The 16,851-nt window shown below is 51.2% G+C and overlaps 6 protein-coding genes across 6 annotated transcripts; 5 read left to right on the top strand and 1 right to left on the bottom strand.

The window, feature by feature from the left end:
- Positions 1-44: 44 nt before the first annotated feature.
- Positions 45-1,798, top strand: BU24DRAFT_418524 (vacuolar protein sorting-associated protein 26). Its single transcript, XM_033527001.1, has 4 exons — positions 45-585; positions 664-1,161; positions 1,211-1,327; positions 1,437-1,798. The coding sequence occupies exons 1-4, from the start codon at positions 369-371 to the stop codon at positions 1,538-1,540; spliced, it is 936 nt and encodes a 311-aa protein (XP_033387289.1). The 5' UTR covers positions 45-368; the 3' UTR covers positions 1,541-1,798.
- Positions 1,799-2,742: 944 nt separating this feature from the next.
- BU24DRAFT_418525 (aquaporin-like protein) lies at positions 2,743-5,280 on the top strand. Its single transcript, XM_033527002.1, has 5 exons — positions 2,743-3,164; positions 3,247-3,717; positions 3,772-4,169; positions 4,251-4,710; positions 4,764-5,280. Exons 1-5 carry the CDS (start codon positions 3,149-3,151, stop codon positions 5,105-5,107), a joined length of 1,689 nt encoding a protein of 562 aa, XP_033387290.1. The 5' UTR covers positions 2,743-3,148; the 3' UTR covers positions 5,108-5,280.
- Positions 5,272-6,906, top strand: BU24DRAFT_364314 (uncharacterized protein). Its single transcript, XM_033524240.1, has 2 exons — positions 5,272-5,734; positions 5,803-6,906. Exons 1-2 carry the CDS (start codon positions 5,485-5,487, stop codon positions 6,795-6,797), a joined length of 1,245 nt encoding a protein of 414 aa, XP_033387291.1. The 5' UTR covers positions 5,272-5,484; the 3' UTR covers positions 6,798-6,906.
- Positions 6,907-8,066: 1,160 nt separating this feature from the next.
- Positions 8,067-9,656, top strand: BU24DRAFT_439335 (soluble quino protein glucose dehydrogenase; the record flags this gene model as incomplete). Its single annotated transcript, XM_033530298.1, has 3 exons — positions 8,067-8,463; positions 8,513-9,252; positions 9,311-9,656. Exons 1-3 carry the CDS (start codon positions 8,182-8,184, stop codon positions 9,654-9,656), a joined length of 1,368 nt encoding a protein of 455 aa, XP_033387292.1. The 5' UTR covers positions 8,067-8,181.
- Positions 9,657-10,495: 839 nt separating this feature from the next.
- Positions 10,496-13,909, bottom strand: BU24DRAFT_405682 (P-loop containing nucleoside triphosphate hydrolase protein; the record flags this gene model as incomplete). Its single annotated transcript, XM_033525718.1, has 2 exons — positions 10,496-13,107; positions 13,159-13,909. 2 exons carry the CDS (start codon positions 13,907-13,909, stop codon positions 10,496-10,498), a joined length of 3,363 nt encoding a protein of 1,120 aa, XP_033387293.1.
- A 270-nt stretch (positions 13,910-14,179) lies between these two features.
- On the top strand, positions 14,180-16,666 carry BU24DRAFT_418528 (ribosome biogenesis protein ERB1). Its single transcript, XM_033527003.1, has one exon. The coding sequence runs from the start codon at positions 14,215-14,217 to the stop codon at positions 16,585-16,587; it is 2,373 nt and encodes a 790-aa protein (XP_033387294.1). The 5' UTR covers positions 14,180-14,214; the 3' UTR covers positions 16,588-16,666.
- Positions 16,667-16,851: the final 185 nt, after the last annotated feature.

A 16,851-nucleotide genomic window follows, 5' to 3' on the forward strand; every position in this document is an offset into this window, starting at 1 on the left:
TGGAGATCTGGAACTCAATGCGTCGTCATTAACATGATGAGGGGCGTAAGGCTGATGGCGGCAGTGAGGCTCAATTGAGGTTGAGTTTGGGATGGAGGAGAGAGATTATCGATAAGAGGGAAAGAACGTGGCGGTGCGCTCTTGGTGACTAAGCATAACCAAAGCAGGTTTGGCCTGTCCTGCCTTGTCACTGGACTGGCCGAATCTAGGGAGGGACCCAGCACCGAGACACCAAGCTAGGTGAGGTGAGCTACAGGCCAGGCCTACGACACACATTGAACAGCTTCGAGTACACATCATCCACCGCATCCAAGCAACGATTCGACTCCATCGCGCTGCTACCAGCCGTCGCACCGCCCTCGCACGTCATGTCCTACTTCTTCTCTACCCCCGTGGACATCGACATCGTCCTGGAAGATCTAGATGATCGCTCCGCCGTGGATGTGAAGCTTGACAAGGACCGGAAGGAGAAAGTACCTTTATATCTGGATGGAGAGTCGGTCAAAGGCGCAGTCACTATCAGACCTAAAGATGGAAAGCGATTAGAACATACGGGCATCAAGGTCCAATTCATCGGCACAATTGGTGGGTGAGCCCTTGTCGCGCATCCCAGGCAACCAAGCTTCAACCTCAGTAACTGATCCCTTTCTTCCTTGATGATAGAGATGTTTTTCGACCGCGGTAATCACCATGAGTTCCTCTCTCTTGGTCAGGAACTCGCCGCTCCCGGCGACCTCCAGCATCCCCAAACCTTCGAGTTCAATTTCAAGAACGTTGAAAAACAATACGAATCCTACAACGGCATCAATGTAAAGCTACGGTACTTTGTGCGCGTCACAGTCTCGCGTCGCATGGCAGATGTTGTACGGGAAAAGGATCTTTGGGTATACTCTTATCGGATTCCCCCGGAAACCAACAGCTCGATCAAGATGGATGTTGGAATTGAGGATTGCTTGCACATTGAGTTCGAATACTCCAAGTCGAAATACCACCTGAAGGACGTCATAGTAGGAAGGATATACTTCCTCTTGGTGCGCTTGAAGATAAAGCATATGGAGCTTTCTATCATCCGGAGGGAAACTACAGGCGCCGCACCAAATCAGTATAACGAGAGCGAGACCCTAGTGCGGTTTGAGATCATGGACGGCTCTCCTTCTCGAGGTATTTTTCATATCATCCCTTTCGATCTGCCCAAGCTAATGAAGAACAGGAGAGACAATTCCAATCCGGTTGTTCCTGGGTGGCTTCGACTTGACCCCAACCTTCCGCGAGGTCAATAAGAAATACTCCACACGATACTATTTGAGCTTGGTTCTAATTGACGAGGGTAAGTGACAGTCGTAGTGCCGCAGTTCCCCGCAAGATCTTCCTGCCTTGCCGCAACCTAACCTCTTACCGCGTCGTCCTGCTTTGTGCTTGGCTAATTTCTAATGCAGATGCGCGGCGCTACTTCAAACAATCCGAGATCGTGCTATTCAGGCAAGCGCCGGAAGGCTTGACGTTAGCTCAAGAACAGAACAAGTTGATTGCAGCCTCATGAGATGATTGATTGAATCTACGAAGCGCTTGGACGTGGGGTCTTGGAACTATTTCGATATACTGCGCCAAGTGGACATGCCTCGTGGCTTCATATCGAACATCCCAGCGGCCACAACGGCGGCCACAACGTCGACCACGGCTGTTGGCTGGCATCACCTAAACCATGGAGTTGGGATGAGTGCATGTCCCATAACTTCGAATGTGTATAGATACCATAATGTAGCCTACCCGAATTTAGCATATTTCGCCTGTAGTGTCAGTACCTGCGTTCGCCTTCACCAAAGAGGAAATATGCACCGACCGGCCACGTGATCATCAGTTGGGGATGAAGTTCTTTCCACCCTGCGCTGCATCGGCTGTTCGGGCCTACACGCTAATGAATAGTCACACATTTCAAACATCTCATGTGCAGCTTTCTACTCAACCATTTCCGACCCACAATTACCCGAATGTCTCATTCTTGTCTTCCAGCAGGTTGGCGCAGTAGTGGGGATAGCATTTCGCAAGCACAACACGTGGGGGTTTGGCCATCCTCAGATCAAGATTAAGACCTTCAGGAAATCTCCAGCGGCTTCGTGATAGATACGCAAGGGCCTTGCTAGGTTGCAACTACGAGTCTCGTTCATCGTTACTATTAGTATAGTCATTTTTTGTCATGGTGGGTCTGACTAATTACACCACCGGTAAAAGGAGACCGAAGATGTCACCGCGGGACCTTTGAAGCATTTTCAGGATCGTATCTGGATACCTTCCACAGCAAGGTATATTTAGTTTTGCTTTTTCCTTTTGGTACGAGGGCTTTTGCGATACCAACGTCATGTTTGACGTTTTTGTTTTCGGTACGGTCGGATGACAAGGATGGATGAAGTGGCTTGCTGCTATCGGATTTCGCACTTAAACTAGTCTCCTTTATCTCCTACATGTGGTGTGTGGCTAATGAGACTTTATTGAAGATTCGGAGACCGCACATGCTTGTAGTCAGGGCACAATTCCAGAGGATAGACGATGGAAGCAATCTGTATCGATGCCCAACACCCTCTTTCAAATTTAGTTGAGCTGAAAAACGGTCTTCAAGAACCATTGAATCTCCCAACGTAGTCTTGCCGCCTCGCGAGCTATGGTTTGCATGGGTAGCATTTAGGTATAACAGACTTTCGCGGGATTTGTTCTATTCCGTGACCGCTCGTTCAAGCTGTTGGCTCTTTCCCACCTCGGCGGACTCTGTCCGTTAAAACTGATAAGCTGCCAGGCTCGACATTCGACTGTTGAGGCGGGACCAGTGGGCATCATATGCCCGCGGTAACATTTTCATGTTGGCGAACAATCGCCAGTCGACAACAACCACAGCCTCCATAATGAGATTGAGAGAGTAAACAATTGATCTAACTGTGGAATCTGTATAGCCTTTAGGTGGTCTTGGTGGTAAATTTGTCTCTTTCGACTCATCTTCGGTGAATCTTTTCTTTTGTAATTTATTTGCAAGTATGACGTCTGCCATACGTGATGTTCAACTCCACGAAAACTCTTTTTTCAAACCATTTCATAAATCTCAAGAGCCATCGAGCATTACTGGTTCAGAATCTTTAGATCTTTACCTCTGAAAAATAAAATGCCTGAAACTTCTGGTGAGTCACTTCTAGGCAAACGTCGCAGCGATGCATGTATCCGCAATAGATGAGTATGCACAGAGCATCTGACACGAATTAGAAAATCGAGATTCAGGAGATACCCTGAGAAACGGCGACAATGGTTCTTTGCCACGCAGGACTACAGATACCGAATGTCAGGACTTCTCATCTCCTCCAGCACTTGACACTCGAACAACATCACAAAATGAGCCAACACATGTTGCAAGACCTGGTCCAGTGCGAACAGACACAGTACCAACCACCTTCTCTCGATGGAGAAGCCAGAACGGCAACTCGATGCTCCAGGGGCCTGGTACCTCGACACTTGAACGGCACCGCACAGAAAAGACACAGCAGCAAACAGTGCCCATTGATAACGAGTACTATGTACTGAATCCATGGCATGACCAACAACCCGATCAGCCCGTCTTTGGGCTTGCTCAGCCTCTACCGCGTACAGTTCGTAAGGGTATGCGATGGGGTCGTGATCAACGTCCAGAGATATACAAGGTAGAGCGCCGGAAAGACGAGATTGGTGATGACGATGGTGGTAGGTACCAAGCTGCAAGTATCGAACCGCTGCAAGGGCTAATATATTGGACAGCTGCATTTCCGGACATTCAAATCCCAATAGAATCCCAAGCACATGACGACGCCGGAAGACCCCTAGCACAGTTTGAGGCGGATATTGGCGGCCGAAAGCTAGGTGTACGCCGTGTAGAGGGTGAAGAGGCCGAGCAAGTACTTCGCGATAGAGGTACAGATGAGCACGGATTGCAATTCTCTCAGTCGCGAGAGCCAAATAGACACACATTTGGTCTACAAGACGGCCTACCACCATTGCACGAAACAGAAACGGGGACAACTTCGGGTACCCGGAAACAGCAGCACGAGATAGAGGAACAGGAGGCACAAGCTCGTAGAGATTTCTATGCGAAGTACAGAAATCCACTTGCAAGATTTCGGGCTAGCCATCCGCAGATACTAGCTGAATGGCTGGCGGTAAGTTGTTGCATAGCTTGATGCTATTCCTTGGACCCTTGAATGGGCGAGATGATGTGACATAGGCTAACATTTCCGCAGACTACAGTCTACATTTTCCTTGGTATATGTGGCAATCTCTCAGTCACCACATCCAACAACACACAAGGTGGATTCCAGACCCAGGCCTGGGCTTGGGGAATGGCTGTCATGGTCGGTATCTATCTTGCTGGTGGTATATCTGGAGCACATCTCAACCCCTGCATATCGATATGTCTTTCCCTGTTTCGCGGATTTCCCTGGCGAATGTGTTTTGCATACTGTCTTGCACAGCTGTTTGCTGGTTTTTGTGCAGGTGGGCTAGCATGGCTATTATTTCGCGACTCAATCTACCACTTCGATCCAGGATTGACGCAGGAGTTGACAGGCAAAGCTATTTATACAGTGCCTCAGACCTGGGTGTCTACCAGTACAGCGTTCTTCAATGAGTTTGTAAGCGCAGCACTATTGATCTGTGTTGTGTTCGCGTTGGGGGATGATCAAAATTCCCCGCCTGGTGCAGGTATGTCATTACCTTCTCGATGTGATCTTGTATATGCTGACGGAACTTTTCAGGTATGAATGCTCTTATTCTCGGCCTGATAAATTACCTTCTCGTAATCACCATGAGCTACAACACCGGGCCAGCCATCAGCCCTGCGCGTGACTTCGGGCCCCGTCTCATTGCGCTGTGGGCCGGCTACGGAACTCAGACATTCACGACAGGGTGGTGGGCTTATGGACCTTGGGGTGCTGCATTAGCTGGAAGCATTGTTGGTGGACTTCTATATGATAGCTTCGTCTTTGTCGGGGGAGAAAGCCCTGTCAATTATCGATGGCTAGGCCCGAGAGAAGTAAGACAGTACATGCGGGGCAGGCGAAACTTAGAAAAGGGCCATGTTAAGGATTTGGAAGTGTAAAAGTATGGATGATGATGGATCTTGAATTCATTCTATTCCCGCAAGATAGTAGCAAGAGATTTCCGTTGGAATGTCGATGTAGGTTCGGATATAATAGCTTGCCTGACTGGATATTGCCGGCTTAGCAACGTCATAGCGCCCAAACTCCACGATTACTCTACAGACTACAACACATCATGCAATTACTCTCACCAGACCTTTCCGCAATATGTACATCAATATTTGGTATCTTTGAACACACAAAATTCTGAATTGATTAATTGGAAATCGCTTGTTCGTTGATTGTGAGTTGTCCGCTCCGATCGACGACGCCATGCCACGGCCTATCACAACCTCCCTAAATAAGTGACAGTTGAAACGACGACGTGTGATCCGACATGACACAAATCAGTCCTGATAGTAATCAGATTGATGGAAAGAAGTCAGAACATGGCACGAAATCCAAGCATGATAACAACACATCCCAGAATGGTACGGTGCAGGAAACACATCAAGATGCACCAAACAAAGATGGTCAGACCAACCTTCGGGAGAGAATCAGGCACTTTACGTGGGCTTGGTTCACGTCGACAATGAGTACAGGAGGGCTGGGTATCGCGCTTGCTGAAACACCACATAGATTTACGGGTACGTTCATCAATATGCCGCACTGCTTGCGTCCCCTTGCATAAGCACTGGTTCGCTGACTATCAAAGGCCTTTACGCAATTGGAGTTGCTGTCATGATTCTCAACATTGCGCTTTTCCTTTTTCTGAGCGGTCTGATGGTTGCTCGTTGCCTTATTGATCCTGTGCGATTTAAACGATCCTTCATACATCCGGCCGAGTCATTCTTCTTCGGTTCCTATCTTTTGAGTATGGTCACAATTATCGGAAACATCCAACTATATGGCGTAACTTTAGGCCCGGCAAGCCCATGGTTAATCTCCGCTATTCACTCCTTGTACTGGATCTACACTGGCGTCGCCGTAGTTACTGGAACCCTCCAGTTCTGGGTATTCATGGCGAGAACGCCTGCAAGGCCTGTCCCAGTAAATCCAGCCTGGTTTCTGCTGGGCTATTCGAACATGCTTATCGGGACATTAAGCGCATTGATAGCCCATAGTCAACCGCCAGAGAGAAGGGCCGCCGTGCTCGTCTCTGGGTTGACATTCCAGGGCTTCGGCTTCTTATTCTCTCTCCTATTGCTGACCATGTATCTGACCCAGCTCTTTGAAAGAGGGTTGCCCCCACCAGATATGAGACCTGGGATGTACATACCCCTTGGACTATTTGCATACACCATAGTGGCACTCATAGGACAAGCAAAGGCAATCCCAAGAGACTACGGATACTGGGCATCGCACCCGATGTCTGTAGAGATACTGCAAACTATGGCATTGCTCATTGGAATCTTTATATGGTTCTTCACATTTTGGCTTTTCGCTATTGCGACGATAAGCTGTGTCATGAGTATCGGGAAGATGGGCTTTAAGCTGCCCTGGTGGGCGTTCATTTTCCCAAACGTCGGGTTCGCTGTCGGCACCGCAAAGATTGGGATTGAGCTGCAAAGCGAGGGAATAATGTGGCTCAGTAGTGTCATGACCGTGCTGTTGGCAGGCATGTGGCTCTTTACGGTAGTTGCATGCATCCGTGGAGTGTGGATGAAGAGGATTTTGTGGCCGGGAATGGACGAGGACAAGGATATGTAAATGTACGCAGAGGTGTGACAGCCCACTACCTCTACATATAGAACACTTGGGATATGCTATCTATTCTCACAGTTCTGCATCCGATTGCACACTTTGATATTCTTGAAGGCGAAGCTGACGTTTTCTGTTCTTGTCATTCACAGGTCTCACCGTTCTTGAAATCACGTACGGCGCTGAGATTAGGTTTTACGGTGTGTCAAGATTCCCAGGCAGCTACATGACTATGACTCTCATTAGCTGTAGGTTCAGATCCATTATCACCACCCAAGGAGGCTGATCTGCGGCAATGGCGGGGTCCTCAAGCCTACAATTGCTTTTCCGGATAATTTATAAAGCGCCTGCGTAAAAGTAGCGGCATCTGCGGCAGAAAGAATAGGACAAACGAGCGGTCTGATCCAACAGGATGGTTACCGCACGTGGATACATTCACTATTTTGCGAGCTGGCATAGATCCAACCCCGCACTAGTACCGGCTAAAGGTGGAGAAGCTAGACCCATATTCTGATACGGAACGGGACAAGCCAAGCTCCAGTACAAACGCCTCTTGTCAGCCTTCGGTCAAGACTTGCCCCGCGTGCAAGAGATGTTCTTACTTATCGTTCGAGTGCTTGATCGTTGCTGTACACCCTCAAAGGATCAAGAGTGCATGCTGTTGGGCATCTTGACAGGTAAGCCACTTGGTGAGGCACTCGTTTTCCATGGACATTGGAAAGAACCTTGAGGAACATAATTCCTTCCATCTTAACGGCAACTGAATAGAAGTTATGGATTCGCCTCGCCAAGGTCTCGAGCTCTAGCATGATAAGGCAGGAGCCTGGCACCGTCCGCGGCATCTATCCCCAGTACCGAGCACTAATCCAGGCTTGCGGTAAATAGTGGATTGGCATTTGATTGCTAACTCATTCCCTTTTTCGTCTCCCTACGTCTGGGCTCTAGTGTTCGAGAGCGGTATCCCGGTCGACTGGGCAGGCAGATATCTGCTCATGATGGCGCTAGATGTTGCTTTTGTAAAGACTGAATGGAGTAACATGCTTTACCATTGGTCGGCAAGTTGATACCCTGCTGCTTTGCTGCCATCCTCTACCTCTTTGACGCTTCCTTGATCATTCTTAGCGCATCTGATAGGCGTAGGGAAGCGATCGCTCGGCATGGTCATGGCCTCATTGTGTTTGTGTGGGCCAGGGGATGCAGCAATTGTCCATGTGCTCAGTGGGATATATATTGCTACGATGTAAGAGTGCAGCAATGTGCCCCGCTTCAGTCGTCACCGAGCAATCGAATCTTCATCAATAGCTCTGTAGCTTCGAAGACATTGATTCGGCGTCTTTTAAGTAATTTGAATCTGATTCCTCCATTAGATCAGTTACTGCGACCATAATCAATCATGCTCAATCAGATCTTGTTCACACTTGCTGTATTGCAGGCTCGCGCTGCAGCTGCTAATTGTCCCTCACTGACCGCCAGCTACCCTGCTCCATCAGTGGCCAGTGGCTATGAAGCACGCCTCGTTGCACAGAACTTGAACAAACCCCGAGGCCTCTCCTTTGATAACAAGGGAAATCTTCTTGTTGTTGAACGTGAGAAGGGAATCTCTGCCTTCAAGGTCGACAGCTCTGACTCTTGCGTCAGTCTGCAAGACAAGAAGACCATCGTCGAGGATGGCTCGGTATGCACATTGAATTATCTGCTCTCGAACAAAGCTAACATGAGCACAGCTCAACCATGGAATTGAAGTCTCGGATGACGGAAAGACACTGTACGCCTCAACTATTGACGAGGTCTTCAAGTACAAATACGACTCTGGCAAGTTGTCCGTCAATGGCAAAGGCGAATCCATCATCAATGGCATGAGGACCGATGGCACCGTCACACGCACTCTCCTCCTTTCACGAAAGTCTAAGAACAAATTGCTTGTCTCAAGAGGCAGCGACGAGAATATTGACCTGAGCTCGGTCGACATCAATGGCGGCGAGTCCCAGATCCGCATCTTCGACCCCTCAAAGGCCGGTCAGAAGTTCACCGACGGCGAGACTCTCGCGTGGGGCCTGCGCAATGCCGTCGGCCTCGCTGAACACCCCGACGGCGGCGGTGTATGGAGCGCCGACAACAATGCCGACAACATCGAGCGTAACGGCATGGAAATCCACGAGAACAACCCTGCCGAGGAGCTCAACTACCATGGAGTCTTATCCGATGATCAAAACTCGCTCAAGAACAAGAACTACGGCTATCCACTCTGCTACGGCGTGTGGGAACCCTCAGAGATCCCCTCTGCGGGCAGGCTCGAGGTCGGTCAGCAGTTCGCCATCGCCGCAGAGAATGCTTCGAACCAAGATGCATTCTGTAATAGCGATCGTCAAGCCCCGCGTCTGGTCTTCCAACCACACACCTCGCCCATCGATCTCAAGTTCGACACTAAGGGCGAGAACCTCTATCTCTCCCTGCGCGGAAGCTGGTAAGTTACCTCCGGAATAGGGTCCACAATCGCCTGCACCTATTGACAGTTAGAATAGGAACAAAGAAGATCCTGTTGGCTACTCCGTGTCTGTCGTCAAGTTCGGATCTGACGGACAGCCCACCGAGGGGTCTACTAGCACAAGCGCCCTGTCTCCTATTTTGTCCAATTCGAATACAGACGAATGCCCAGGGAGCTGCTTCCGCCCTGCGGGTCTGGCTTGGGACAAGAAGGGCCGCTTGTACATGTCGAGTGACGCCACCGGCGAGATCTACGTAATCACACAGTCCAGCGGAAAGGCGCTCGATACTCATCTGCGAGCGAGCGCCGCCTCGTCTACTAGGCAGAACACAGCTGCCATGCTTGCTACACTTACTGCGCTTGTATTTGCGTACTTTTTGTAGAAACTATGACTACGGTTCAGTGTCATCTTAAGTTACGAGTAGAATGAGCGGAGAGCAATTGAAAGAAATATACCAGGACTGAGACGGGCGGATATGACTTAGCTTGTATGTATGGAGTTGTAACGGCTGCTTATGTTATGAATAGTAGAGTAATGAATAACTCCACTTTCAATTCGAACGGCTGATCATGACACACCTCAACTTCATAATTGCAATGTAGATGAACATGAAAGGTTATTGTTGATTATGCGTGCTACGAAAAGCACCTGAGCCTAGACGCATCATCCTAGGCTACGTGATCGCTATGTGTAAGCGTGGATAAAAGGCCCCTTGGAGCAGACACGCTTCCTGATGCTCTTTCGAATCGTCGGTGGTATTCGCTCCTTTAATGCAACCGTTCCCAAAGTCTCAATTATCACCCCCATCGGATTCCTTGATATTGGTTACCCCATCCAATCATCTCAGTCGCCACTATTGCAGCTATGATCTGATGTGAGGTAACAGGACGAAAGACCTATAGATTCAGTATACTTTTTCAAGGCAGTGTTCAACGTGGCTGGCAGACCAGGTGAGACTTCGCAGGACTTACAGGTGATCGAGTAAAACCCTGCCGGCCCTAAACGCCTCCATAGAAAAAGTGTTGACCATAAAACTCCTAGCCCCAACCGACCTCATGGAAGACCTTGGCCCAATGCAGCCAACCTCAGAATAACCAGATGCAAGAAGAAAGAAATTGTGCAAGGGAATGGCAGTTTTGTACATTAATATCACAAGTTTATACATACCTTGAAAGGGAGACGTTTGGCCGAATACATCTAGCAGAAGCTAGATACTGCCGCTCAGACGACATTGTAGCGGCCGGTTGGGCCGCGGGTGTGAGGCTCTTCTTGGGCCGCCAAAGTGCCCTCCTTCAGAAGTCGGAGCAGCTCTGACATCGCGGAGTGAACCACGTGTTCGCTCTCTCCCTCAACAAGGATGTACAGTGGAGGCTGTTCATTCTCGCCAGGCGTTTTGCCTGGTGGATAGTAATTACCTTTTGTGGTAATCGAGGTACCCGTGGCATCGAGAATTTTGGCGACGTTGGTGCGATTGGTGACAGCCCACCTAGCCCTCTGAGGGAATCCGTTGATCTCGAGAGTGGAGTGGAAGGCTCCAGCATCTGGGCCCTTGTTGTCGATTGGTTGGCCGTGATGGATACGGCCCTTTTGACCTAAGCGTGCATTGATGGCGGCTGCAGCCGCCCTTGCTTTCTCGGCGTTGCTCATGTTCTTGTCGCCAGGGGCTGGCCGCTCTGTCTTGTTGACGACGATGCCACTCTTCAAGATGCTCTGCCAAGGCTCCTCCTCGTTGCCAGCACTAGGGGCACCGGGGGTTTCCGCGGTAGCAGTCTTGATGTCCTTTTTCTTAACGACGGCGGGAACCTCTTCCTCACTGTCGCTTTCATCACCGAATTCGCCCTTGCGCGCACGCTTCTCGCGCCTCTTTTCCATAGCTCGGGCTTGGTCGAGCCTGTCGAGACCCTTGCCGCCAAAGCCAGGGTCATACCATCTCTCCTCCCCGGACTTCACCTTCTCAGCGAAGACTTCTGTCATCTTCTCGAGAGCTTCTGGCACTTCCTGTCCACTATCCCTCAGAGCCTTGGCGATGTGGATGGCGAAGCGTTCCTGACCCGGCTGCTCAATGAGGGTGATGGCAGTACCAGTGTTGCCAGCACGGCCCGTGCGACCGCAACGATGGACATAATCCTCCAAGTGAGACGGGCAGTCGTAATTGATGACCAGGCGGCATTGAGGAACATCAAGACCTCTAGCCGCCACGGATGTAGCAATCAGAATCGGCAATGCGCCCTTCTTGAAATCTGCGATGGCGTCCGAACGATCTTGTTGGTCTCGATTACCGTGAATCGCGTCGCAGGAATAGCCCTTTTTCATCAGCTTAGAGAGCAAATCTTCAGCGCCTTCCTGTCTCTCTACGAAGATGAGAGCTCGGACATCGGCATCGTCCCCAGTGTGGAAAAGGTTACCCAAGTGCAAGAGTACCTGGTTAAGCTTTTGGCTGCCGAAAGGTGACTTGACAACTTTAACAACTTGCGTGATCTCGGGGGCAACAACGCTACGTCCTCCGACGATCACTTCGACTGGATCCGTAATGAATTTTCGGAAGGTTGCTATAATTTGCTTGGGCTGCGTTGCGGAGAACAGAACTGTCTGACGATCGGGACGGATGCTAGCCAAAATCTTTTTGATCTGAGGCTCGAATCCCTGGTCGAACATTCTATCAGCTTCATCGAGCACAACGTAAGTTGTTCGCTTGAAGTTGAGTACACGGCCAGAATTGCTTTGTAGCAGATCAATCAAGCGACCAGGAGTGGCAACAAGAGCCGAGAATCCACCTCGTTTGATCATCGCTATGTGTTCAGAAATCGGAGGGCCTCCATAGGCACTCGCAATCTTCAAATTGGAAGCTTTTAGGAAGGGTTTAAGTTCGTTCTGGATCTGAACTACAAGTTCGCGTGTTGGTGCCATAATCAGGACGATAGGTCCGTCGGCAGACTTCAGCGGAGGTTGATCGAGGATATGGCGAATGATGGGAATTCCAAAAGCGAGCGTCTTACCAGAACCAGTCTTGGCAACACCAAACATATCCCTACCTGCAAGAGCGACTGGGATGGCTTGTGACTGGATTGGGGTTGGTTTTACGAAGCCGAGTTGATTGAAGACGTCTATGGTTTGCTGGAGAAGACCCATTTGCGCCCACTTGACAACCGGTCGTGGAGTACCTTCGATGGGCTTGACTTTGATGCCATCGAGCTCTAGTCTTAGATCGGCTACGTCTTCGGGAGTCATCTCGCTAATCTCTCGCGGCTCGTTGTAAAAGTTCCGGCGGAATGGGGCATACGTGATCTTGGAATGATCGACGACTGGAATCTCCTTCCTCTTCTTCTTTGTCGTAGTCAGAGCCAGTAGGTCTTCACCCTCTACCGCATGCATATCCGGCTCGAGTTCATCGGCGAACATGGCCTGGCCCTGTGGGGCAGTGCTGGTTGGGGGTGGAGCTGAGAGGCCGGCCATGAATGCATCAAGAGGGTCGACATCGTCCTCCTCTTCTCCTCCTTTCTCATCAATGTCCATCCGATCTTGAGTCTGGTCTGCGACAGGAGGAGCGTCCTTCATCTCGGTCTCTTCAATGGCCGCTTCTTCACGACGTTGCTGAAGTCGAATTTGTAGCTGTTCCTCGTCGTCGCTGGCTATGTCACTCATTGCGGCATCATCCATTGCAGCTGGGGAAGATCCGTCCGCGAGTTCGGGAAGTGCCTGAAGCGTACGTTTCCCGGTGTTGTCCTCGTCGTCCAATAGAGCATTTTTTTCCTCTTTCACTTCGTCTGCAAGTTTAGATTTGAGACCAAAGGCTGATATATTACCATGAGGTTTGATAGTCGAAGTTCCATTGCCTGAAATGGTTAGCAAATTGGTGCAATGAGTGAATACTATGTCATGCATACCAAGACGGGTGGGTCCCACAGACTTGCCCGCAGCTTTTGTTTGTAGCGGCTTCACTTTGGCAGACTCGTCGAGCTTGAAGGGCGCTTTGGGAGCCTGCTTCGACGTCTCTGTATTTTCTTTAGCGGGCTCTTGAGTTGCTTCGCGTGTTGGGGGTGTGGATGCTGCTATGGGTGTAGCAGGGGCGGTAGCTGCGGGAGACTGGGCTTGCGCCGCCTTCTTCTTTGCCTCTTGTTCCTTCTTCCATGCAGCTAGCTTAGCAAGCTTAGCTTGCTGGGCCGCCTTGGGATCATCTTTTGGCTTCTCAGGCTCACGCTTATCACCTCGAGATGAGGCGCTTGATCCACGTCGCCGATCTCCAGAATACGAACGCTGCCCGTAACCGTGGCCGCGTCCACGATCTCTGCTTCGGTCACCGCGCCTGTAGCTGTCGCCTCCTCTGTTGTCGTAAGAGCGGTCGTGCTCGAGCTCGCGCTCGCGCCTGGGGCGGTCGTCATATCGGTCTCGCGAGCGATCAAGTCGGCCTCGATCTGGACGGCGGACAGGAGACCTGGACCGGCGACGTGAAGGCGCATAGGAGTTGCGGTCGCGGTCACGCCTGTCGTCGAAATTATCTTCGAGCCGATCATCGCGGCGGTCGTCCCTGCGGTCGTCCCTTCGGTCTCGATAGCGGTCGTCGCGGCGGGGAGCAGGGCGACCTCCTCGGCGGTCGTCGTAGCGACTCCTTGAATTATCAGCGTACCGAGAAGCCATCGTGGCTTGTGGGTAATACTATGTTGTTCTGTTGGTCGCTTGGGTCCCTCCGAATCTGTTGTTGCCAATCGGAGGACGAGCGTTGTTGTGTTGAGGGTAAAAGTTTAAGTGAGTTTGGGACTTTGACGTCGATGCCGACTAGCGCCGACTAGCGCCAAACGGGGCCAGGCAGCGCAGCGTAGCACGTGATCCTATCGGCGCGAAATCTTGGCGACAGGGATCCTGCGATCTCCCAGCGGTAAATTTTTTGGAAAACCAAATGGTCCAAAACTGCGAATGCGCATTTCTGCATTCCACACCCCAAAATGGCCATAATTACAAGAAAACGGAAGGCTGCAACGCGCGAAGTACCAGTAGACAATTTCTCTGACGAGGAATTGGCAGATGGTCTTTTGGAAGGCATCTTGTCGCACAGCGAGGACGAGTCTGGCGAGAGCCAGAACGAAGATGAGGAGGAGAGTATAGGAAGCAGCGACATCGAGGGTCTCTCCGATGAGGATGAGGAGGATATTGATAGCGATGAGATACCCTCCGATAGTGAAGAAGCTGTCCGCAAGCAAATACGAGACCTCAGCACTTCAGACAAGCCGTTGAAGAAGAAAACCTCAGGCTTGACCCACGAGCAAGACCTCAATGGCGATGCTGAGGCAAACGACCACCTCGATTCCGATGACGACGACAGGCCCAATTACACCGTCACCACCGATGCCAATGGCAACACACGCTACATCTACAAAGAGATCGATCCTGTGTACGACTCCGACGAGTCCGATGCACCAGAGACTACGAACACCATCGGCAACATTCCCCTCAAATACTACGATAATTACCCACACATAGGCTATGATATCAATGGAAAGAAGATCATGCGCCCTGCAAAGGGAGAGGCTCTCGATGCGCTTCTCGACAGCATCGATCTTCCTAAGGGCTGGACTGGTCTCACTGATCCGGCCACTGGAAAGCCGCTGCAACTGTCGGAAGAGGAATTGGACGTTCTCCGACGAGTCACTAGGAACGAGATACATGAGGATGGTTATGACCCGTACCCAGAGATGATCACCTACTTCTCTGGTAAGGAGGAAATCATGCCTCTGAGCGCTGCTCCTGAGCCCAAACGACGATTCGTGCCCTCTAAGCATGAAGCCAAGCGAGTAATGAAGATTGTCAAGGCTATAAGAGAAGGCAGGATTCAACCATACAAGGAACCGACTGGAGACGAAGAGCAGGAGGAGGAGCAACAGTTTAGCTATGATGTTTGGGCAGACGAGACACCCCGACCGGAACACTCCATGCACATTGCCGCACCCAAATTGCCCCCACCAGGCTACGACCAGAGTTACCATCCCCCAGCCGAGTATCTACCCGACAAAGCAGAGATTGCCGCTTGGGAGGAAGAGGATGAAGAAGACCGCGAGCGGGAGTATCTGCCTCGAAATCACGAGGCACTACGAAAAGTCCCAGGATACGATAGGTTCGTCAAGGAACGATTCGAGCGCAGTTTGGATCTCTACCTGGCACCACGTGTACGCAGAAACAAGCTCAACATCGACCCAGAGTCGCTGTTGCCTAAGCTGCCCAATCCCGATGAACTCAAGCCCTTCCCATCCACCTGCGCCGCCATCTTCCGTGGCCAGGAGGGCCGCGTGCGCAGCGTCTCCATTGACTCTCGAGGCATCTACGTTGCTTCCGGAGGAGATGATGGCTATGCACGCATATGGGAGATCCTTACCGGCAGGCAGGTATGGAACGTCAAGCTGTCTGACGAGGATGCTGTCGATTCTGTGAGCTGGAGGCCAGGCAAAGACGCTGCCGTGCTGGCCGCCGCTGCCGGAGAGACCATCTACCTCATCGTTCCGTTTACCATTCTCACGCCTGACGTCGAGCAAGCTGGACGAGATCTGCTGGATGCTGGATGGGGCTACGCAGCCACAAAACCGCAGACCAGCGGCGCCATCACCAAAGAGCCCCCAGCGAAGTGGAGCCGCCCCGGGACCAAGCTCGAAAACAAGGGTGTGCTGGTCCAGGCCACTGTCCGATCTACCATCAAGGTGGTCAACTGGCACCGAAGGGGCGATTACTTCGCGACCGTCTCACCGCGCGGCCAGAGCAGCTCTGTCGCCATCCACACCGTGTCGAAGCACCTCACACAACTGCCCTTCCGCCGACTCAAGGGTCTGGCGCAGTCCGCACAGTTCCACCCGAGCAAGCCCATCTTCTTCGTTGCGACCAGGAACACAATCCGCAGCTACGATCTCGCCAAGCAGGAGCTCGTCAAGATCATCCAGCCCGGCGCCAAATGGATCTCGTCGTTCGACGTGCACCCCGGCGGCGACAATCTCATCGTCGGCACGTACGACAAGCGTCTTTTGTGGCACGACCTCGACCTCTCCAACAAACCCTACAAGACTCTTCGATATCACCAGGAGGCCATCCGTGCCGTCGCGTACCACCAAGGTGGGCTGCCTCTCTTCGCCGACGCCAGCGACGACGGAAGTCTCCAGATTTTCCATGGCAAGGTGGTGGGAGATCTCATGGAGAACGCTACTATTGTTCCATTGAAGGTGCTCCGAGGCCATCAAGTCAAGAGCAGGCTAGGAGTCATGGATGTGCAATGGCATCCGAGGGAGCCATGGTGCGTTAGTGCGGGTGCGGATGGGACGTTGAGATTGTGGAATTAGGCGGAGGTCCGGGGTTGAAACCAAAAAAGTACAGAAGTCTTGTTAGATAGAGATACTATACCAACCTGCATGCTGGGGCGTTCTTCATACTTCCCTTTGGGGTGGCTCGCGCCGTTTTTGAAAAGAAATTTGTTCGTACTATGACATTGATCGAGCAAAAGGTCCTGTTGCAGCTTCCTCATTCGTCGTGGTGGTCTCGTGCTCGTGGCGCAGGCTAGAAATCACTCCTCCTAACTACTTGTGACGTCGAAACCGTAATGCTCA

This window comes from Aaosphaeria arxii (genome assembly GCF_010015735.1).
Source record: "Aaosphaeria arxii CBS 175.79 unplaced genomic scaffold BU24scaffold_2, whole genome shotgun sequence".
Taxonomy (NCBI): Eukaryota; Fungi; Ascomycota; class Dothideomycetes; order Pleosporales; genus Aaosphaeria; species Aaosphaeria arxii.